Here is a 22,361-nt window from a genome sequence, read left to right on the forward strand (position 1 = left end):
GCCCACCGGCCAGATCGGGCAACGGCGTGGACGGCACCGACGCTGCTTGGACCAGAACATAAATATAGAGTACGACTATTTGACCTTCAAACATCGAAACCATTACTTGCTTCTACCAACCTCGCTCCTCTGTGCCATTTCAATACGGTCTTAATGTCGCAAATCAGTCTCAACATACCGCTAATCCGGAATGCCACACCCAAAGAACTTGTGTCATATCTCGACGAACTTAGACAAAGTCATCCAGACGTTAGCGTTTGCCAGTCACTCTTCGAAGCCGTAGATCACGAGTACTTGTCGCCGCTCATCTTTAATGCCTTTATTCCCCGGGTTTCATGTCTTGATGCTATCGTATTATGCATTCACCGCGGGCCATCACGAGTAATTCGGAAACAAGGCATCAAACAATTCGGCAAAGAACTAGCTAAGCTTGAGCAATGGGAATCAGCGTGGAGAGCGATAGGCGGAACGAATGGGCTCATCGACCTCTTCGCAAGGGTATCCGTCGCAGAGGTGAAGGAACTTGCTAGAGCAATTGGATCCTGCCATCGCCCTCACCACAAGGCTGCTGCGCGAGAAAGAGCTATTGAGGGCTTGCTACATGCACTGCTTCCATCGCACTATCCTGGATCGAAGCTCCAAACACATGACAAGCGTCCCATTACACACCACTATGCTCGGATAGTACCCGCATGTTCAGTTGAGTTTGTGAAGGAGCTACTTGACGCCAAAGATCAGTCAAATCCTCTTTATGAGCATCTGTCTTCAGGCCGTTTGATAAAGACCCACGGCGAGCTGCTGCAGAAGCGAGTATTCGATGGTATCTTTGGCCCTGGGAAAGAGGACGCCCATATTCGCCAATATCTCGAGGCTTTCGTATATAGCCAACCGCCGAAGCCTAGCCCAAATTCGAACGTGTCAGTATCGATGGCCTTTGCGACTAAAATATTGCAATCTAGGCTAGAGGATATTAAAAACGATAAGCATTGGCCCTCCCAGGTCTCCGAAGCTGACGTGCTATTCTCCCTTCTCAATCGTTCACTTAAGAAACGACTGTCTGAGGCTAAATTACGAGATGTCATCATGCTAGGGCTGAAGTTACTAGAGGCCAAGCCAGGACTCAAGTCTACGTTTCAGTCGAAGGGCATGTGGCTCAAGTTGAGTACCCGTTGGAAGAGAGCACCAGAACTCTACGAAGACTCCATTACGCTCGCTCTCCGTCTGCAGTTAGGAGGGACTCAGAAGACAATTGGCAAAGACTTTTTAAGCACGTCAAATACCATACGGCTGAAGCAAGAGTTGAGATGGCCGCTACTTCGACTGTACTGTCTCCATGTTCCGAAGAAAGCAGTCGACTTAAATGCAGATAGTGACTTCACCCCACTTGCGGAGCAGCCGTGGCCAAGCGATGTCTTTTACCAGCTAAGCAAGGACCAAGCAGTTAGACTACTGAATGGTCTTTATCGTGCGAACCCGGGGTATAGCTTTTTGCAGACGCCGGCTAAAACGACGATTCTTGATAATCACGGGATCGCGCCACAGAAGAACTTTAATGCTGTTCTTCTTTTGACTTTACTTCAGCGTAGCTCTGAAGAAATACAGATGAGGGCCAAGAGTGCTGTTGATGAACTTCGAAAGAAGTCAGCTATTGCAAGAGAGCAGCCGGATAGAGCAAAGCTTGCAATATCAGCTTCTGCCTATGCCATCGCAAGCGGTAGTCTTGATCTGTATGGCGAGACCATCACATGGCAACAGCGGTTTGTTCGTGATCCTCTTTCAGTGAAAATGATCTTTGCTCATGATGCTGTCATGACTGCCGAGGGGATAGAGCTTCTCTCTGGGATACCGAAACCATTGCCAGACGGCATTACATTGGGCGAAGTGGCATTAAGCGTGGAAAAAGCTAACGAGATATTGAAAACTTTTCACGAGATTATGCTCATAGCGAAACGAGAGCCATCATTCCAAAAACGGGATTGGGGTGACGTGACATCGTTGTTCGGTGCTTCAATCAGTCTCCGTGTTGAGCGCGCGGCAGCCCTTCAGAAGCATCTGCGTGACTCTGAGTCCGATGTGTATACTGCAATATGGGATGGTACTTTAACCATGCTTGGGAACGTAGATGTTGCTTTCCTCAAGCAATCCTATCAGCTGATCAAACGTCTTCTCAGCGCCCTCCCTCCAACATCTCTCGCCGCTACATCAAAGGCCATGCTCGAAGCCGGAAATGAGGCGCGTATGCGGAAAGAACGCCAGTCGGGCGACGATACTATAGAGCTTCTGTCTTATGAGTTGCTACTGCAGCTCACAAAGAGTGAGAAGCCAGAACTGGCACAACAGCTTGTCCTTCGAACAATACTAGATCGGCCAGATGCAAGCTCTTGGCATAGACTATTTCTGTCGGTTCCATTCATGAAGTCCTTGTCTGCAAAAGACGCCCACCAAATGCTTCTCGCTTTTGCTACTGCAATTGGCGAAAAGCTGGAAGAGCAATCGTACGTCAAAGTCGGCGAGGCTCAACCACCCAAGTCAGCGCCGCCTACATCACTTGTTAAGGTCACGACAGTCAAGCATCTAGCTCAGCTCCTCGATAACGCCGAGTTCATCTCCGCGGACGCGGCAGTGGAAGTATTAGTGGAGCTGTTCAAAGCTGGGACACACAGAGATATCCGACTCGCCACGCTAGGCAGTCTGCTGAGCTTGCTAAACAATCTGTGCAGCGGCGCAGACGAGAACTGGAGATCTAATTCTTTAGTCGAAAAAATTATGGAAGCGCTAGAAACGGTCATACCCATTGTTGGAAGTATCAATGAGCGTCGCCCACTGCGGGAGGAGGACTGGTTGGAAGCTAGAGAAACGGGAAGTCTACCAGACGTATCTGACATCTCTGATGGCTTGCCACCCCTGCTAAGTGCTACACTTACAGCAGCCTGTTCGCCGCAGTATCCCGGGTTGAAGAAGTTAAGGGCTGAATTTGTGACGCGGTATCTACTGCCTGCTCTCAGGCTTTCCCAGAGAGAACACCAGAAGTGGGTTGCTTTATTTCTAGCTAAGCACAAAGCGAACCTCACTGTGGACGATCTTCCTCCGACGCCAATCACCCCAAAAGTATGGGAAGTTCTCGTAGGAAACTACCTCGAGTTAATTCCTACCATGGTGTTAGATGATTTCAACAAGCATATTGTCATGACTATCGCCCCGTCTGCAGACTTGAGAGACTTCAACAAGTCGCTTAGAAAGAACATTGATCTTTGCAACACCCCGGAAGTTCAACACTGGCTGTCTGTCTTTGGGCAGAGTATGGATCAGTACCGTACTTCTGGAACTCAAACGCTAGTGAGCATGATCCATAATGCCAAGCCAGTTCCTTTAGTTCGCAACGGCATAACTTTCGACAAAGTGCTAGATAAAGTCCTTATGCACGCATCGCTGTTTCTTACTGAATACGAAAACTACACTGATATTTGGAGCGGCTTCGTGAAAGATCTTCGTCCTCCAACGTGGTTCACTTACCGACACCAGGGTGCGGATTCAATGCGTGCAGCGTCCTCGGCGTGGACTACAACTAGCAGACTCGTACTTGAGAAAGTCACTGCGTTAGTTTCCGACAAAAGGAAGAAGAATACACGAGAACGCAAGCTCAGCCTTCTCCCTTCGACGACAAAACTCCGTCTTTGGCTCCTTCCTTATCCCTGTTTTCCCGACGCTACGAAGGTCGACCATCAGTGCAAAGCTTTTGCTAACGAGATGGTGGAATTGCTAAACGATCTCCTCGCACCTGAAGCTAACTTGATGCGCTGGCACGTAATCGCCGAAGATGCGTGTACCGTTTCTGACTTTCTCAATACGGCCGAAGAACAGCTTCGTGTAGCTCTATATATCGGAAAGCTTATGGGATCGTCGGATAGAGCTGGGGATCTGAGATCATCAGCCCTGAATTTTGTAAGGATTGCGGTGGCGATGAAACTTATTGGACAGGGGCGGGAAATCCTAGAGAAGCCTAACAAGGGCGCATTGTCTGAAGATGTTGTCCGCGGCGTTGTGAATATGGTTGAAGAGTGGCAGAACCATTTTGACGAAGGTATTCGGGAGAAGGTGGCAGAGTGGAGGAGGGCACAGAGTGGTCTTTGGAAGATTTTGATGAGCAGAGATTGAGCAATTTCAATATATGAGATGTAGTAACTTTTCAAAGAAATTATGTTCTAGATATAGTGCATAAGAAGAAAATACCATGCTGCGTAATATTTGACAAACGAAAACATATGTGTGCCCAAAATACTACTGCCGCCTGGTGTAAAGAGAACTTTGGATGACAGCCACCTCGCCTTTGTGTGGCACCAACACTATCCCATCACCTGTTACCGCACACAACCCAAGCATCTCCGTCGTCACCCAGTCCCTCGGTAGGAAGAAATGCCGCTGTTCTTTCTCTTGCTCTGAGCCGATGCTCCATGAGCAGATCCAAAAACTTCGATCAATGAACACTAGCCTGTCCTTCCCAATAATTCCTAAGGGGTATTCGATCGTGCTATTTATCTCATTTGGTATTTGAACCGGAGAAATTTTGCACGCATCTAGGTCTTGGATGTCGGATAAATTAATTATTTGAATACCCGACCTGCGATTATCATAGGGTCCTTCCTGTGAGATAGACATGATGGCGTAGTTTCGAGTAGTGGAGACAAGAATTTTATCGACATAATCATGGGCTTGTCTATTAACTTGTAAAATGATCGATGTCGTGCTGATGTCTCCCTTTTGTCCAATTTTTGTTTCCGCCAAGTGAGGCTTGTTAATATCCCACTGTCTCATTATTTCCAAGCCTTTCCATGAATAAGATGAGACAGTGTCGATATTACAGGCAAGAAGCTGGTCCCCTATAATGGGATGATTGGCCCATTTCTGACTGCCGTCTGATTCTAGTTTTGCACAGGCCTCCTTTGTTGAGATGTCATATATGATGGCGAATTTATAACCAGCAATGAGTAAGAAGCGGCCTCGGGGATGGAGATGGATTTGGTGTACCTTGCCACTTTCTCGGTGGCAATCTTTGTTGAAGAGCGTCTGAAATGCAAACATGTCCCCGTTAGGTGCAAGAACACATTCTTTCACCGTAAAAGAATCGAAATCTGAATATGCTATATAGTTCCCATCCTCATGCCAGATGAGAAATTGGACTGCTCCTCCCCACTTTGTGTTTCCGGCCCTTTGAGATTTCAATATAGACACATTGTTAATTTCTACTAGACCATCTTCGTTTCCATACCAGAATAAGCCACCGAGCGGTCTCGCGGCAAGAGCAGTAATTTGCACTGGCGCATCCACAAATTCTTCAGAAGGATGGTTCGAAATGACTACACTCATAGATTCAGGGTCGCTTTTGCTGCTGCCATAATCTGAGTAGGGAAGTCTAACAAGCGCACTCGGCTCCCATATGTTGCAGTATGACCCACGAAGGTCATAAAAGCGCCTGCTATCCATGCCGAAACAGAGGTCTGTAATGACATCCTCGGCGGAGAGTTTATATAGCAATGAGAAATGCTCGTAGCTGTAGAGTCTAACAGAACCGTCCTGGTCACTTAATAGAAAAAGAACGCCATCTGGGCTACACTGGATCTCTGATGGACAATAGTATATGTCGGCTTCTAACTCTTGGTGGTCACTTTCTTCAACTGGATTCCATTTAAAGACAGTGCCGTCAGTATAGATTCCAAGCAGAATTTCTCCACTCGGATGCCAGACAGCTCTAATAACACCAGTCCAGCCTGCGTTAGGACCAACGCTGTATGTAAGTCGTCTCTTGCATGCGCTTACTCGCACTAACTCAACCATATCCCACACTTCCAATGCAGAGCCACGGTATCCAATTGCCATTAAGGTAGCATCTGTATTAAATGCCATAGTCGTAGGTGTGTTTACATATGCATTCGTCTCAGCCCCCTGTAAAAACTCGGAATTTATTGGAGTCCACGTTAATGACTCCAGATAGGAGGCTACTGCGACTTTGCGACTGTTGAGACCCACAACTAACTTTGTATCGCCACCTGAGAAAACGATGGTAAGGGCGTGTGACTCCGGGGGATTATTTATTGTGTATAACTCCTTCCTCGTAGTCACGTCCCATATTTTTGTCGTTTGATAGCCATACGTTGCAAGGTGTGTCCCAGTGCTAGTGAAACTCATTGCAGTGACAAATTCGTCATGTTTAATAGCCGGAATTTTCTCGGGGGTTACACAATCCGAATCCACAGGAGGACAGAGGACGAGTCAAGAAATTTAACAAGTCAGGCAAGGGATGGTATGCCCACGAAGCCGCAGCATAAATAGCAAATGGTGGTGCATCCTCTTGGCTGAGCCTTTCTTTTTGGCCTAGTTTTTGTCGGAACGTTTGCTCTAAAAATATACCAATTGATTGCTGAAATAAATTTTCATGTATATGCTCCGAATTAAATTCAAAAGGTAGATTTGCAGTTTTGAGTAGGTATTCCCGGGCTGTTTTATGGACTAGAACTATTGCGTTGTTGCTATCGACGACGACAAAATGACCGCAGAGTTGTCCAATGGTATACCGCAGATCAATAATAACCGGTATATCGCGAGGTAATGCTTGTAGGAAATCATTGACAGTTAGAGGGCGCTGACAATATGCAGCCCAAGATAGGATTGATTTCGCAATAGCAAGATCAGATGGCCTAGCGAGACGACACACTGTAGCTTCCATCCGCTTATATACGGACTCCATGCCAGATGGCATTTCCTCGAGAACTTGTGATATGTCCTCTAGACTGTGGCACTGTAGGACCTCTTTGATAGCGAGAGTTACCCATAGGAAGTTCCCTTCAGCACGGCTGATTATTGCTTCGAGGACTTCTTGTCGGAATTTCAAACTGCCATGCATATATTCCATCTCGCTCTCTGCACATAATCTGATGTCGTCTAAATTATCAGATAATGACAACCTAGTAAGTAACGACGCTGGAGCAATGCGGTCAAAGGCTGTAGTAATATCTGGTAATTTTCGACTGGTAACTAGTAGCCGGACGGGCATGCGAGACCTTTCAATATTCTGGAAGAATCCCACGATCGTACTAATCGAATCGGCCTCGTCGAGAGCGTCGATAATAATATATAGTGGCTTTGGCGCTTCGATTTTAAATAAAACATCGTTGAATATCCTATTCCAAATCATCTGTGGCGACATTTTTTCGATAGCAACTCCATAGTCTTTCATTGCAACCAATGATTTGCGAAATATGGGTAGTTCCTGAGCAATTTGATAAATGAGAGACTGTAATAAGGAGCCTGGCGACCTTTTGCGGGAGTCTCCGTATCGAAAAAAGTAGTATGCACACGAAAGGCCCCTCCGTTTCATATCTTGAATATAAACAGCTGTCGTAACAGATTTTCCGCCTCCTGGTTGCCCATAAATCCATAGTATTTTAGACTTGAATGGGTTGTCTCTCCAATCTTGAATTTCTTCAACTGAAAAGGCACCATGGCAGGTTCCTTGCCTCCGTAACTGCAAAATATATGTATAATCGTCCTCCGAATTTGAAAATGTCCCGAGTAGTGACATAAGTTTTTCATTTTCTGCCGCGGACTGTGTTTGCTGAAGGCGGACTTTTGTTTCACAATAGCTGGAGACCTCGCAGACCTGCACAAGACATCTGTTTCTCCAACTGGGAAATTTGGCTTCTATCTCCCAACTTATGATGGCTGGCAACCGCAAGAGGTTGGACAATGGGACCCCTCCTGGACCTCCTGCTTTTCGAGACTTCTAAAAGGGCTTTGGGAACTAGATGCTAAGATGAATGGGCACTAGACGGAGCTGGACATTGCGATGGAGGATACGCTTACTAAAGTTATTCCAAGGCTTATTGGCATTCTGGAAAGAGATGGCAGAAGCATCAAGCCTTGCCTCATCCATGGCGATCTCTGGGAGAGTAACATCGGCACCGATTCTACGAATGGTAATATCTATATCTTTGATGCTGCAGCATATTACGCGCATAATGAGATGGAGATTGGGATATGGAGAGTTGACCATCACAAGATGGTGGAAAATGAAGCTTACCGACAAGAGTATGCAGAACAGTTCAAGAAGAGCGAGCCGGCTGATGAATGGGATGACCGGCTTAAATTGTACGGGGTTAAGACCAAGCTCATGTATTCGGCAGGGGTTCCGAATGGTGCAGATGTTCGACAGAAAGCTTTGGATGACCTTCAGGATCTGATTGAAAAGTATGGCGGCGAGCATACAGGCCTGACAAGATCCTAGAATACCAATTATATAGCTGTTAATGTTAGCACTGTCAGTATAAATCATTAAAGTGGCGGACAACTCTGTCTTGCATCAGCTCTGCTACCGATCTTCACTGAAGTCACCCTTCTAGCTACGAGTGAAACTCGCAGGATGGGCTACAAGGAAGGTTGGCTACCTAACATGACCCATTCACCAGTACTACATTTTCTAGTTAGGTTACAGTAGTCTGTCGCCTATGGAATTTCCCAACGGGCTCCATTGCTAATGGTGGGGGTTGATATAACGGTGAGAAGAGCGGACCAGTAACAAGAATGGTGGTCTGGTAGGAGGAGTTCGGTGAGACGAGGGACGCCGTAGCAGGAACGGTGACAGCGAGATTCGGCAACATTTCTTACTCCTGGTGGGCGTCGAAACTCAGTTGTTGTTTTTCCATCGCCAAAGGAGATTCCATAAATTCCACCCGAAGTACTTGTCATATCCGTCGTTCATAAGCTGAACGATTTCGGAGATAGATGAACATCCATCAATGAGGTGGAAGAATAGAGTCACAAGTTTCGGTAAATGATATACATTGATATACATCTATAATTCAAAGAGCTTTATTGATCAACGTATGTGACTATATATCACCAAATAGCACTAAATAGAGATACATTACTCTGTCAACTTTTATACCCTCCCCCCTTCAACCCTCCCCCACACGCAACTAATACGGCCATACCCAGTTGGTAATTTCATCCGGGTCCGTCCCATGCTCAAACGCCCAGTTCCGCATCCTGATCTGCTCATCCAGCAGCGCCTCCCTCGTCGCCGCGCCCCTATTATGCAGCTCACCCTCCAAGCGCTGCAGCGCGTCCATAGCAAGACTATACCGATCCGTCTGGTTCCTAATCGCCAACTCGAGCGGCGTGTCGATATTTCCCTTCTCGCGGTATCCACGGACGTGCATGTTCGTGTTGCCAGGGCGCTTATACGTCAGGCGGTGGATGAGGAAGGGGTAGCTGTGGAAGTTGAAGATGATGGGCTTGTCAGCCGTGAAGATGGCAGAGTAAGCAGAGTCAGTGAGACCGTGGGGGTGGTCCGCGGCAGAGATGAGTTTGAAGAGGTCGACGACGTTGACGAAGCGGATCTTGAGGTCAGGGACATGCTGGCGGAGGAGGGCGACGGCTGCGAGGGCTTCTTGGGTGGAGATATCACCGCAGGCGGCCATTACAACGTCGGGTTCGGCGTCTTTATCGTTAGAGGCCCATTCCCAGATTCCGATACCCTTGGTGCAATGGATGACTGCGTCGGGCATGGACAGGAACTGCAAATGCTCCTGTTTATCGGCCACAATGACGTTGACGTAGTTCTCAGACTGGAAGCAGTGGTCCATCACGGAGAGCAAGCAGTTCCCGTCGGGGGGAAGGTAGATGCGCACAACCTCCGGAGACTTTTGCGCCACGACAGCCAAAAATCCGGGGTCTTGGTGGGTGAAACCGTTGTGATCCTGGCGCCAGACGGTGGCGGTGAGAAGAATGTTCAACGAGGCAATCTTAACGCGCCATTCTGTCTCAAGCGCCTTCTCGATCCATTTGCAGTGCTGGTTAACCATCGAATCAATGATGTGGATAAAGGGCTCGTAGGAATTAAGGAGGCCGTGTCTCCCTGATAGGAGATAGCCCTCCAACCAACCCTCGACAGTGTGTTCAGAGAGCATCTCCATCACTCGTCCTGCAAAAGCGAGATTTCCTCCGTCGGCATCTTCCTCAAACGTCTCAGCCATCCACACCTTTTTACCAGCTGCATAGATCCCATCCAGCTTGTTGGACTGAGTCTCATCGGGTCCGAAGACACGGAAGTTAGTCTGGTTCTTGGCGATGATGTCGCGGAGGAAAAGAGCCATGTTTTCCATTGAGGGGCCCAAAGCGTGCCCATTTCTGGCCACCTTGATTGCATAGTCACGGAAGTCTGGAATATGCAATGGCTTGCGCAATATCCCGCCGTTCCCGACGGGGTTGGCACTCATACGGCTGTTGCCTTTCGGGGGAAGCTCCCTTAGCTCGGAGATAAGCCTACCGTCTTGGAAGAGACGCTCTGGCTCATAGCTTCGCATCCACTTTTCAAAGATGGCAAAGTGCTTCTTATTCTTAGCAATATCGGGGATTGGGATTTGATGGGCGCGCCAGAAACCTTCGAGGAAATGGCCATCAATTTCTCGAGGAGCAGTCCATCCCTTAGGAGTGCGAAGAATGATCATTGGCCAAAAGGGGCGGAACGCCTTCCCGGAGTCGCGCGCTTTCTTTTGGTATCCGCGGATTTCTGTGATACATTTTTCCACGGTGGCCGCCATAGCTTGATGCATGGTTTCATGGTCGCTTCCTTCAACAAAGTATGGTTGCCAGCCGTATCCAATAAAGAGAGCCTCAAGCTCACGGTGACTGATGCGAGCCAATATTGTTGGGTTGTTGATTTTATATCCATTCAGATGCAGGATTGGGAGAACAGCACCATCTGTAATTGGGTTGAGAAATTTTGTGCTGTGCCAGCTGGTCGCAAGAGGACCCGTCTCGGACTCTCCGTCCCCAACCATGGTGATAGATATGAGATTCGGATGGTCAAAGACTGCGCCGAAAGAATGAGAGATGGAATAACCAAGCTCTCCGCCCTCGTGAATGCTGCCTGGAGTCTCTGGTGTTGCATGGCTTCCAATGCCGCCTGGGAATGAGAATTGCTTGAAGAATCGTTTCATTCCGTCTTCATCTTCAGACTTATCAGGGTAAACCTCGCTATATGTCCCTTCAAGATAAGCCTGGGAAAGGACTGCAGGTGCGCCATGACCCGGTCCAGAAACGAAAAATGCGTCCAGATCGTACTTCTTAATCATTCGGTTGACATGGATATAGGTAAATATCTGTCCGGCATCTGATCCCCAGTGACCAAGTAGTCTTGCCTTCAAATGTTCGACCTTGAGAGGCTCTTTGAGAAGCGGATTCTGTTTCAAGTGTATCATGCCAAGGCAAAGATATAAGGAAGCTCTCATATAGTCATCTATCTTTTTCAGCTCGTCAGGCGCCAATGGGGCACCCGACACGGTTGATCTGGCCTTGCCATATGGTGAAATGCTCTTGACCGCTATATCGGTCTCAGCTGGCGTAGCCATGTTTTTGGATATGCTGGAAACCAATTGAGGCTGGGTCGTTTATAGCTGATGAACTTGTTTCCTGTCAGGGATTCGGCAGAAGGATCTGAGAATTTCAGAATGACAGAGGGAAGACAATAAACGGCAAAGAAAAAGAAGGTAGAAAAGAGTATGTGGGATGGAAGGAAAGGCTGGCGGGGTTGTCGATGGAGTTGAAAAAGCATGATGACGTCTTCCATTCATGGTTCCGGAAGCGTCAGAGACGTCCGCGGACAAGCGCAAACAGGCATATCAAACCTAGACTATACGAATAAGTATAAGTATAAGTATAGCATTTTTAAATCCATTGGCTCTTGATTAGCTATAACTAAGTTATTTCCTCTGCATTAAATAGTAGCATCGCAACGTTGTTCGCACTTTGTATCAACAAAATCTATGAATACCTAAAGCAGTTATAATTATCCACCCAGGTCACGAGAAAGTGACGTAATTTTGGGGGTCCGGATAAACAGCGAAGCCGGGCGGAGTTGACTGAAACTGCCGGCACGTGCATGGACCGTGCGAAGCCACAACCGTTAAAGTCACGTTTTTTCGTATACCTTGTTACTATTTATGTACTTGACTTAAATTGAGAGCAGCCAAGGCAGCCAAGAGCAAATGGAAATTGCGGTCTACTCATACAGGAAGGTCGCCCTCAGCTTTTGTTGACCGTTTATTAATCTTCTCCTGATCTACTCATGATCTCCTTTTAATCATCCTCTTGTGGGGGGTTTTCTCCTGAGATCTGCACTAGCACCATTTATATCGCGCTACGAGAGAACACTATGAAGTGAGCTATACCAACTCCAATCCACTACTATCCACTCTATATTACGCTCCGCACCCGCCGTCAGCTGTCAGCTGTCAGCAAGTCTTGTCCAAACGGAGGCTAATAATATTGTCGACACAGATCGTATTAGGCGCGAGAAAAGCGTTGTGGCTTGCCTGTAGCCTCGCATTCCGGCTAAGACGCGCGGTGCCTGCGTAGACCGTGGCTATATAATACAGACTATGTCCTATAATATGCACCCTCGGACTCCTCGCCAGAGCTACACCGAGCCACAGAGAAAATCCGACAACGTGCAGTAGTGATCTACAACATTTTGAGATATCACTGTGAGTCGGGTTATGTTTACCCAGAGTCTTATGAAATATTAGACGAACTCTTCGCGACTCGCTTTCCAAGCTCCTCAGTGGTTTTCTAATCTCCCCAACCCCGAAGAGAACCCCTATAATGAACTGTGCGCTAGCCCCCCGGCACTCAGCTTGAGGAGCTCGGATGCTGCGTTGTCCAAATTAATTGGCATCATATTGTGCTGACTATAGTACAATTCTACCCTATATAGCCGTGTCAGACTCCCTTCAAGCGAGGTTGAGAGAAGGTTCACTATATCTGTTTCACTACTCATGCGGTTGGAAGATGCAATATGGATCCAATATAAGCATGCGGCACAAACGCATATGCGGCTCCCAGCTTATTACATCCATATTGACAGCCAATCTCCGCCCATAGCCAGCCCAGGCCTTCGGCCAACGAATCTCATACGGCGGTAGGTTGCAAGGAATGCGAAAGGCCCCCAATTGTGCAAGCATATTCTGCCAAATCTACCCTGCACGGACGCAGTACCCCGATGCCGGTGTCACAAAATATCTAGACGCATATAAATAACTTCGGCCCTTCTTACTGATGTGGGTATCTTTTCTCAATTGCTTTCTCCGTGGCTTTTGTAGAATCAGTCTCTTCTCTCATCCTCTTCAAAGCAAATAAATATCATATATTTGTTCTTCTCTTTCACCATGTTGGCCAGCGTCTCCAATATTCTTGTGGCATCTCTCTTTGCCACTACCGTGGTTGGTTCTAGTGTCCACCGTCCTGAAAATGGCAACCACGGCGGCGACGCTGTAGATGCCATCTCTGCTAAGGGTCTTGCCAAACTCAAAGCATGGACTAAAAGCAACCCTCCCGCAGGCAACTGCACATTGGAAAACGCCGTCATTCGACGTGAATGGTATGAATCTCCCCATGCCCACTGTAGGCCATTAAACCCAGTCAGCTAACTGATTAGGTCGGCCTTCTCTCGCCAAGAACGCCTTGATTATATCGATGCTGTGCTCTGCCTCCAGAAAACGCCACCCACCACACCCTTGAGCATCATCCCCGGCGTTCGTAGCCGCTACGATGACTTCGTCGGAACCCACATCAACCAAACGTTGTTTATCCACTCCACAGGCAACTTCCTTGGCTGGCACAGATATTACGTCTGGACCTACGAGCAAGCCCTGCGTAATGAGTGCAATTACCAGGGGCACCAGCCTTACTGGAACTGGGGGAAGTACGCTCTCGACCCCGTCAACTCCCTCCTCTTCGACGGGTCCGATGAATCCCTCAGTGGTGACGGCTCCTACTTCGAGCACACCCCCGTTGCAGTCGCCGGTGCACCCCCGCCATTCGATGTAATCATCCCTGGCAACGGCGGCGGCTGCGTCACATCAGGCCCCTTCAAAGACATGGTCGTTTCCCTCGGACCCGTGGCCGGCACCCTAGACGGCGTAACACCAAACCCCACACCCGACGGATACAGCTACAACCCACGCTGCCTGCGCCGCGACATCTCCGAGAATGCCGCCGTATCCACGCGCACCAACGCCACAGTCTCGCTGCTGACCACACGCGATAACATCTCCGACTTCCAGGATTACATGCAAGGTGTATTTGCTGAGGGCATCCTCGGGGTGCACGCCGGGGGCCACTTCACTGTCGGTGGTGACCCGGGAGGTGATTTCTTCGCGAGCGCTGGAGACCCGGCGTTCTGGTTGCACCATGCTAGTGTTGATCGGATCTGGTGGATCTGGCAGAATCAGGATCTGGCGACGAGGCAGAATGCTATTGCGGGGCAGACGCATATGGCGGGTGATGGGGTGCCGACGACGCTGGAGGATGATCAGTTCTTCCAGGTCAATGGAAAGGTGCCTAAGTTGAAGGATCTCTTGGCGACGTTGGGTGGTGCGGATGGGGAGTTCTGCTATATCTATCAGTAGTACGGCTTGGTGTGAAGGGTTAAAAGCAGGGAAAATAATTTTTTGATATGCCACCTAATGACAAAGTTCTCAAAAACTCATAATGTCCCTTTGTTTGTGTGATGTCCAGTAAATTAGAAATTATGTACCACTCCAGCTGAAGCGCCTGGAATGTGTCAGGGGGTATGGCGTTCCAGGGGCCTGTGTAGCCGCCGAGGAAGACGGGCCGAGACTGTGGGGGCGAGTTGGCTGGGGCTGTGGTGGTGGGATGACAGGGCGCGCTGGCAAGAGTCGTTCTTGAGCGGTGTGTTGCGGGGCATGTCATGAAGAGGGAGCATTGAAGCATGGGTAATTAATTGATTGGCGTGACGCTTTATTGTGCATTTATAACATGGTTCAAAGCTAGATGGAGTCTCTCTTGGCTGTTCTCATTCTTGACGAGTGTTACCCGCAGATGAGTTGCTACAGCGGCCATCATAGCCTAGAAGTCCACCCAGTCATCACATCCTGGCTCCGCCCCGGCCAAATACATCCAACATCTTGGCCACTATATTGGCCCGGAGCGAGGAGTGCACCTCCTACCTGGAGTTTGCTGTCCCCGAGGCCGCGGCCGGAAAAACAGGGCCGTATTGGGCGCTGTTGTAGACTCTTCGCGCGTGGAGGCTTGTACCAAGATGGAAGCTTTGCTCTGGATGTCCTGCATGCTTGGGCAAGGCGTGTTATTCTAGATAGTTCCTTTTCGGAGGGTATAAGTTGTGTTCGAAGTAAAAAGAGGATAGCTGCTCAGCTTCCTGGTCGCTTCTTTTGTTTTCTGGCCCTGCTCGTAGATGTGGTTTCTGGCTTCACAATCCCCTGAGGTTTCGCAGCTTTCGGTCCCCCTTTCTTATTACGCGGTGAGCGATTCGAGGATGGAGGTAAGCGTGGATCCACATTATTAGCATTTATCCGCCGAGGTGCCTCACGCTTCTGTAGTGCTGTCCCTTCATATGGGAGCATATCAAATTCAGGTTGTTTGCCTGCGAGTCTAATACACGTTTCGCAGCGCGTTGCAATGAAAAGGTTTTGTAAAATTTCGTCAAGGCTGTTCACTAATATAATACTTCGAACAATACCATCAAACAAATAAATGCATATCAGTGGTATGTTGGCTATCAAATACTAACAGATGTGTGCCTATTCGGAGGCCAGATATAAAATGTTCCCCGGATGAAAATTGCAATATATTCATTAAATAAACTGCTGTTTGTACAGATTTAGGTTAGCAACATTCTGAATACGACTTTGCTATTTGCGCAGTGTTCCAAGGATCAACATGTGAGAATAGCTACCGTGTATTGTTCTGACTTTATAATGGCGAGAACTTCACACGATGACGTTGACGCGGGCAAAAAAGCAGACCGATACTGAGCATAAGCTCGCCAACTCAAACCATTTTGCTCTTTCTCGCTCTTTTCAGATAAATACTGTAATATGCAATCCACAATAGCAATGGACGGCAGGTGCAAGTTCCCTCGCTCCTTCCTCCTTTATCTTTCCATCAACTCCCCATCGCTCTTTCCATCAATGGCTGGCTACCTACCATCTTTTCTTGGCCGGTAGGTGCTATGTCAGCCTAAATAACTAAAAGTTTGACTTGTCAGCCATCCTTCTGCGTCATCCTTCATCAATATCCTCACCACTATCCTTATTATATATCCCGCTCCGTCTTACTGCGCAGCCATTCTCTCCAACCGTCTCTATCTCCTCATTTTACGCTGCTTCTTGGTATCCGGAGAATTTTTTTACCTGATATCGACTATTACCGACCACCCAACATTCATTCCTTTGTTACAATTTGCCCCTTTTGGGATATTGATTTGGATATACGGGAGAAGGCCAGGATTGGCTTGGAATAAGGTTGGATGGAAGACTGTGCACTCTCTGGGGCCACCTGGAGTGATCTTCTCCCATCGCCATCGACGATTCTACTTCACATTACGCGGCTTCTGGATTTCTACGGCTCCAAAATTTCCATTCTCGGTGTCTGTGTGGTCCTTGACCCTACATATGAAACTCATTGTGGGCGCTGAAGGCTGGAGAAGTGCGAAGGATTTCCCTCAAGTCTGAGAGTCAAATATTTCCTACCATTACGCGGCTCCAGAATACTCGCCTCCACCCGACCATGTCTCCACTGCATCTAGCTTCAAGCTCAAACACGAGGACCTCTTCCAACAGGTTAGATACGAACAATGCCACGAAACAACATGGAATTGCCACTCAAAGACCTCGGACAAAACAATACAGGCCGTCTACGCTTCATGATTTGCCTCTGTCGGCAAATGTTCTGAGGGCCAGGAGTAATCACAATCATACATGCGCCATCCATGGTCGAAGACGAGCTGCAGTTTCGGATCCACCAGCTCTCACAATACCATTGACTGCTTCCACACGGTCTCGCCGACTGCCTACTCCACCAGGAGTAGTCGGTGCCACAAGCATTGGTGCAGCAGAAGCTACCCGCCGATATAATTCTCGGCGGTCTCCAAGAGAAAGCCTCGAAGAGGCTTTCTACGACTGCCAGGAGGCTAGCGTTGGGTTCTTAACGCCATCACTCAACCAATCGCACAGTGATCCGCCTAGTAGGGATGACGATAACCCAACTGGAGACATGATTCGCATACTCTGCTGTTATCTGCCGAAGGTACATCTTCCACAGCTTCTACCTATTTCTTGTTTGGGGTTTTCCATTGCAAAGGGTGAGCCAATGATAGTAAGTGGCAGTGATGCCACCCGTGCGAATCTGCCGGCAAGAGCCTGGGGTAAGAAATCAGCTTCTGTTTCGAATGATGAAGCGATGCCCTCTGGTGGAAACACGAATACTGTTACCACTCTGGTAAAAAAGTCTATGGACTTGATCCGAGGCACGAAGGTTGGGTCTCTTGGCCGAAGTGATAGCACTATTACTGTTCGCCGCAATGCATTATTCAGCCATGGCAGACGAACCGATACAGTAACTGAGATGGCTACAAAACAAAACATCCAAGGCAATATACCACATCAGATGGAACTTCCCACAATAGTCACTCTCCGACGCGCCATTGCCGTTCTAAACACTCTCGCTCAGCCACCTACGCACAACGTCAGCGCTGACATGAATGACGCTGCGATGCTTCGAGAATACCGTCGCAGCATTCGATCGATGGCATTGCCGGCCGAGTATTTGATTACATCTGAGGAGATCAGAAGTTTGAAAAACCAGATGAAGAGCCAATTTATTGGACCAGATCCAAAAGAGACTGCCTTGGTCAAGAAGAAGAAATCCCTGGTTGGGCTTGGTTGGAAGGGAAGAGTCAAGAAATCAAGCAGCGGATCAATGGTCTGGTTTGGAGCTCCGCGCAAAAATCTCGAGTCGAGGGTCGCGCTCTCCGTTTCAAATATCCATACAGCATCGGTGTCAGTCTTAAACCGCGGGCGAAAGGGCTATTTTATATCTCAACAAACGAGCATCATCCCCATGCTGATGACAGGAAAGAGTATACATGAGATAGTCTGGGAAGACGACGGAAACCCACAGAACCTTTTTTCTTCGACGTGGAGCGTTGCGACTAGTCTGGCACAGGTCGATTTGGTGACTCGGTCTCCTAACTCATGTCCCCGAGAGCCCGACCCAGCCCCTATTGAAGATATAGAATCATACGGCGGCGGGACTGCAATCATGGGTATAAATAGAACATTTAAGACTGTCTGGGAGCACCCCTCCGAGGAGGTTTCAGATACGCCTTATGACATTGACAAATCTCTCTCGCTCTCCGAAGTGATGATTCCAAGCTATGTGACTCAGCAGGTTTCCATCTGCACACCAAAACCCATCGCCGATGGTGTCTGGCTCCCGCCAATTTCGACCTTTAATGCGCCATTGGTTGAAATTCCGGCTGCCAATCTACGCACCTCGGCGCTAGACCTTGGGCCTGCTTATGACATTTGGAGAGATTACTATGTCTCTTTGATTACACAGTCTAAGCATCCACTGTTAGGAAAACAAGGTTTAGCGGCACCAGTAACCATTTCGCAACCCAAGCCATCGCCATGGAGACATTCCACCCATAGTCTAGTGAGAGTTCCAGTAGGCTCACGGCCGAAGCCCTCACTGTGGAGCAGCGATGTCGCAGCCTCGGGCCAGATTAGTGCCACCCGCGATGGCAGAGAGTCAACGGCAGAAAATACTCTGCGGCTATGGAAGCGAGCCTCAGCGCGTCGTCTACGAGGTGCTCTGGGTATGGGAAGCGGTGAGAGCTGGAGACGCGTGATGGGCGTAGAAAATATCAAAGATGCGGAGATCGATGGTGCTTTGTCATCTGCAGCAGATGACAGAGCACCATGGGGAGCAGAGGCCCTGGATGATGTGTCTATTATCTCTGATGATGCGGAAAGCGATGGATCGTGGAAGAGAGATGCGATATCGCGGAAAGGGAAAAGGAGGTTGTTGAGGAGGATTAGCCAGAGGGCCGCGCGTGCGAGACAAAAATTGATGGCGGCACGCGAAGAGAAAGCCAGGCAGGGGACAGAGAACGGAAAAGGTGAGGAGGGAGTGGATGGAGGCGGCTATCCTTCTGAGAGGACTCTCGACCATCGCGGGATGCTGGAAGAAAAGTCGAAGCATGAGGAACTGGAAGAGTGGATGAGAAGTTTAGAAGCAACGCCTGTCTTGAGACCTCGGTCTGGCAGAAATTACATGAATTTGTACGGAAGCAGCAGAGCTACTGATCGGAAGACTGGCGATCATCGGCCCTTCAAGCTTAAGGGTGAATCGCGGAGAAGCGTTAGTATCACTACGATTGTGTAGGATGGCTGTGTCGTAATGCGGACTGGGATTATCATTAAGAAAAATTGCTGGAATGGGGATAGAAAGCGATGTCAATAGTCGCGCACTAGACTGGTAGAAATCAAGTACTGTTATTCCATTTCATCCGATTGAAGGGGAAACCCTCTTTCGATGGGCTCGATATTTCATGTCACCGTCACGTTCATTGGGACGGAATACAGAGAACTTCATATGTCTAGTAGCAAGTGTTCTCAGTTGCATACATGATCTGGTCATCTATATGTGTATAACATTTAACATTCTCCCATGCACCCTCATCTCATTTCCTTCCCCCAAACACCACCAAGCCAGCCCTCACCCTTCCCTTCAAACAAAACCAACCAGTCGCCAAAATGCCACACCCACAGCAGACAAACAGCCCAAAAAAAAATCAACTCCTCCCAGCAAACTAAATAATCGTGGTATAAATCATTCATCCTTCCTCATAAATCCCGCACCCGTCACCTACAACTCCTGAACCCTCTCCCACTCCTTACACGTCCCAAACCCGAACCAGGCCCTCTTCTTACACCGCTCCTTTGGCGTCGGAGCCGCAGGGGATGTCGGCTTCGGATCCGCGCAGACAAAACCGAACCATTTGTAGGTGTGGCATTTTATCGTTGTGGTTGGACCCGTAGGGTTTGGCATGGCGGTTGGGACGGAGGGAGGGGATGTGAGGGGAGGAGGCGAGGTAGGGTCGCGGCAACCCCACCAGCCGGGAGTGGCGCAGGTGGTTGTGGGTGGGGGTCCGGTGGGAGAGGGGTCGTTGCAGCCGCCGAAGTAACCGGGGGAGGTGCAGGTTGTTGAGGGTGGAGAGGTGATGACGGGCTCGGTGGAGTCGTTGCAGCCTCCGAAGAAGCCGGGGGATGTGCAAGTTGTCGAGGAGGTAGGAGGAGAGGTGGTAACGGGGTCGGTCGGGTCGTTGCAGCCACCAAAGAAGCCAGGGGATGTGCATGTTGTTGAAACCGTGCTAGTGGTTGTGGTGGAGGACGTAGGAGTTGGGGTTGGAACGGCCGTTTTGGAGGGGGTGGCTGGGGTGGTTGTTGTTGTCCTGTCATTGCATCCGAACCAGCCGGGAGTCTTGCACGTTGTTGTTGTCGCGGTAGATGTGGTTTTGCTCGTGGCCGTTCCAGTTGCCGTTGTGGTTTCATCAAGACATCCCCACCATCCAGGTGTCTTGCATGTCTCCGTTCTCGTACGCGTCCTTGTGGACGTTGGCTTCGATTTCGTGGTTGTGGTTGTCTCGGAGCTGTTGCTCTCGTAGAACTTCCATAGCGGGCAGTCAACACACTCGGGTGTGGTGACGCATTTCGGTCCGGTGTCATATTTGACCAATACTGTGTCAATGACGGAGCGTATCGAGTGAGAGGAGAGGGAAACGCGCCAGCCAAGATCTCCGACGACGTCGTAGGCGCACTCTTGACCAGAATGACAGGCAGTTTCCATGGCGTACCCAGCGAACGAGCAGAGTGATGTCACCCCATTACAGGTCCCAAGGAAGACGGGGTCGGCGGTGTGGCCTATGTGGTAGGTCCCGGTATATCCGCGTCTTCGTAGCTCATCACCACCCATGGATGGTGGTAGGGGTAGTCCAAGGCGCTTGGCTGCAAGGTTGTCCGGAGGAGACTCAAAGGTAACAGTTGGTAACCCATAGGTCATTCCAAGCAAACTGCTCACGGCACCTCCAAGGGAATGGCCGCTGACCCAGACGTTGGACGTAGGGTATAATGCAGTAACGTTTGAGTACAACTCTCGAGCTGCTTGGTAGTACCTGTTCTCTTGGCGCAGGTTTTTGACGACGCAGGTGTTGTTGCAGGAGTATGTGGATGTTGCGCAGTCGCAAACTTTTCGCCATGTCAACTGTCCCTGTTGCCCACAGCAGCAACTGAAAAAGAGGTTGTCATTCTCCTTGTCATCCTTCGTTGTCTCTTGTCCATCGAAGACAGCCATGCTTGTGCCCTTCAAGCTGATGATAATCGTCGAGTTCTTGTCATTTGCCCATATATGTCCCCGGAGTCCGTCTCCTTCCCAACCAAAATCCGTTGAATTGTGGAAGTGGCTAATGTTCTCCCAGCCTCTCAGATTGGGTTCCAGGACATATGCCGCTGCTGCCATCTCTGCCATGCTGACTACTGTTGCCTTATCTGAAATATCCGGCCCCTCGATCTCATCCACCGTCCAGGCAGATGCCGATAGTGATACGACCTCTCCATGATCTCGTGCTGCTGCTATCATTGGGTCGATCACTGATGGCCTTCGATCCGCTAGCCGTTGCATCTTCAGCGGCACGCTTCGGATCATAAGTGGAGGCAACTCTTGCGGCCGGCCGTCCTCGGAGGTGGTATATAACTGTGCTTCCGGGTTGAGGACATCCTGCCGCCTATGCAACGTCGGGTATCTGCTCCCGCCATGATGGAATAGATGCCGAAGAGACTAGACACACGAATCCTGTTAGCCCACTGCACTCTCTATAACTACAACAGGCATCCACGATAAGAGTCGACTTACGAATCGTTCAGCACCACCCTGAGGCTCGTCACCTGGCTGACCTGGGAATGACGGCGGAATAGCTGGGAGCTCCTGCCCTCCTAGGTGTATTTGGGCTCCGTTGTCTTGTCGGGCTGAAACCGGAGTGTGCAATGCTAGGAACGATAACAACAGTCCAGCTGTGACTCTGCCCGCCGAGCGGCATCTGAAAGAGAGGTTGCCGTCTGGAATCATGGTATAATATAGGGACTATAAGGCCTCAAAGTCGCAGCAGAACCCCGTCTGCTACGTCTGTAGTTCTTTCAGGCCTTCAAAAGACGTGTTGATGTGTTGTAAAGTGGTGAAGGTTGAGGGCTGAATGCCGACGGCATCGATAGGTTGAGGCGAATCGATGGGGTACCTGCCTGGGTGGCTGACCAGAGCCGTGTGTGACGTATGGTGGGACGCAATTTGATTGGCTGCTGGTCCCGATAGCACTCAACTACGCGTCCAGCACGTGACCCATGGCTGCCACCTGTGACGACCACGTACGCAGAGTGTATTATGAGGGCAATAAAGGCACGGTATTGTCAGTATATATTAACATTTGTGAA

At 49.2% G+C, this 22,361-nt stretch overlaps 7 protein-coding genes across 7 annotated transcripts; 4 read left to right on the top strand and 3 right to left on the bottom strand.

Moving 5' to 3' along the window:
- Nucleotides 1-12: 12 nt before the first annotated feature.
- On the top strand, nucleotides 13-4,237 carry VE01_00805 (uncharacterized protein). The gene has a single exon (XM_018270333.2). The coding sequence runs from the start codon at nucleotides 154-156 to the stop codon at nucleotides 4,153-4,155; it is 4,002 nt and encodes a 1,333-aa protein (XP_018134671.1). The 5' UTR covers nucleotides 13-153; the 3' UTR covers nucleotides 4,156-4,237.
- A 465-nt stretch (nucleotides 4,238-4,702) lies between these two features.
- VE01_00806 (uncharacterized protein) lies at nucleotides 4,703-7,201 on the bottom strand (the record flags this gene model as incomplete). Its single annotated transcript, XM_018270334.1, has 4 exons — nucleotides 4,703-4,709; nucleotides 5,267-5,782; nucleotides 5,825-5,940; nucleotides 6,734-7,201. 4 exons carry the CDS (start codon nucleotides 7,199-7,201, stop codon nucleotides 4,703-4,705), a joined length of 1,107 nt encoding a protein of 368 aa, XP_018134960.1.
- Nucleotides 7,202-7,840: 639 nt separating this feature from the next.
- Nucleotides 7,841-8,278, top strand: VE01_00807 (uncharacterized protein; the record flags this gene model as incomplete). Its single annotated transcript, XM_018270335.1, has 1 exon — nucleotides 7,841-8,278. One exon carries the CDS (start codon nucleotides 7,841-7,843, stop codon nucleotides 8,276-8,278), a length of 438 nt encoding a protein of 145 aa, XP_018134673.1.
- Nucleotides 8,279-8,943: 665 nt separating this feature from the next.
- Nucleotides 8,944-11,794, bottom strand: VE01_00808 (uncharacterized protein). Its single transcript, XM_018270336.2, has one exon. The coding sequence runs from the start codon at nucleotides 11,403-11,405 to the stop codon at nucleotides 8,970-8,972; it is 2,436 nt and encodes an 811-aa protein (XP_018134670.1). The 5' UTR covers nucleotides 11,406-11,794; the 3' UTR covers nucleotides 8,944-8,969.
- Nucleotides 11,795-12,021: 227 nt separating this feature from the next.
- Nucleotides 12,022-14,625, top strand: VE01_00809 (uncharacterized protein). The gene is made up of 3 exons (XM_018270337.2): nucleotides 12,022-12,213; nucleotides 12,334-13,432; nucleotides 13,490-14,625. The coding sequence occupies exons 2-3, from the start codon at nucleotides 13,221-13,223 to the stop codon at nucleotides 14,460-14,462; spliced, it is 1,185 nt and encodes a 394-aa protein (XP_018134669.1). The 5' UTR covers nucleotides 12,022-12,213; nucleotides 12,334-13,220; the 3' UTR covers nucleotides 14,463-14,625.
- A 1,398-nt stretch (nucleotides 14,626-16,023) lies between these two features.
- On the top strand, nucleotides 16,024-19,368 carry VE01_00810 (uncharacterized protein). The gene has a single exon (XM_018270338.2). It carries the CDS (start codon nucleotides 16,603-16,605, stop codon nucleotides 19,261-19,263), a length of 2,661 nt encoding a protein of 886 aa, XP_018134868.1. The 5' UTR covers nucleotides 16,024-16,602; the 3' UTR covers nucleotides 19,264-19,368.
- A 50-nt stretch (nucleotides 19,369-19,418) lies between these two features.
- On the bottom strand, nucleotides 19,419-22,357 carry ATG15 (Putative lipase atg15). The gene is made up of 2 exons (XM_018270339.2): nucleotides 21,790-22,357; nucleotides 19,419-21,714 (listed from the first exon to the last, which is right to left on the bottom strand). The coding sequence occupies exons 1-2, from the start codon at nucleotides 22,000-22,002 to the stop codon at nucleotides 19,747-19,749; spliced, it is 2,181 nt and encodes a 726-aa protein (XP_018134869.1). The 5' UTR covers nucleotides 22,003-22,357; the 3' UTR covers nucleotides 19,419-19,746.
- Nucleotides 22,358-22,361: the final 4 nt, after the last annotated feature.

The sequence above is a fragment of the Pseudogymnoascus verrucosus genome, assembly GCF_001662655.1.
Source record: "Pseudogymnoascus verrucosus strain UAMH 10579 unplaced genomic scaffold scaffold_2, whole genome shotgun sequence".
NCBI lineage: Eukaryota > Fungi > Ascomycota > Leotiomycetes > Thelebolales > Thelebolaceae > Pseudogymnoascus > Pseudogymnoascus verrucosus.

Bases quoted from the DNA above. Each gene is read 5' to 3' on its own strand.
- VE01_00805 (XM_018270333.2), top strand. From the start codon at position 154: ATGTCGCAAATCAGTCTCAACATACCGCTAATCCGGAATGCCACACCC.
- VE01_00808 (XM_018270336.2), bottom strand. From the start codon at position 11,405: ATGGCTACGCCAGCTGAGACCGATATAGCGGTCAAGAGCATTTCACCA.
- VE01_00809 (XM_018270337.2), top strand. From the start codon at position 13,221: ATGTTGGCCAGCGTCTCCAATATTCTTGTGGCATCTCTCTTTGCCACT. The intron at 13,433-13,489 runs GTATGAATCTCC...CTAACTGATTAG, and splicing joins GCCGTCATTCGACGTGAATG to GTCGGCCTTCTCTCGCCAAG.
- ATG15 (XM_018270339.2), bottom strand. From the start codon at position 22,002: ATGATTCCAGACGGCAACCTCTCTTTCAGATGCCGCTCGGCGGGCAGA. The intron at 21,715-21,789 runs GTAAGTCGACTC...TCGTGTGTCTAG, and splicing joins AGGGTGGTGCTGAACGATTC to TCTCTTCGGCATCTATTCCA.
- VE01_00810 (XM_018270338.2), top strand. From the start codon at position 16,603: ATGTCTCCACTGCATCTAGCTTCAAGCTCAAACACGAGGACCTCTTCC.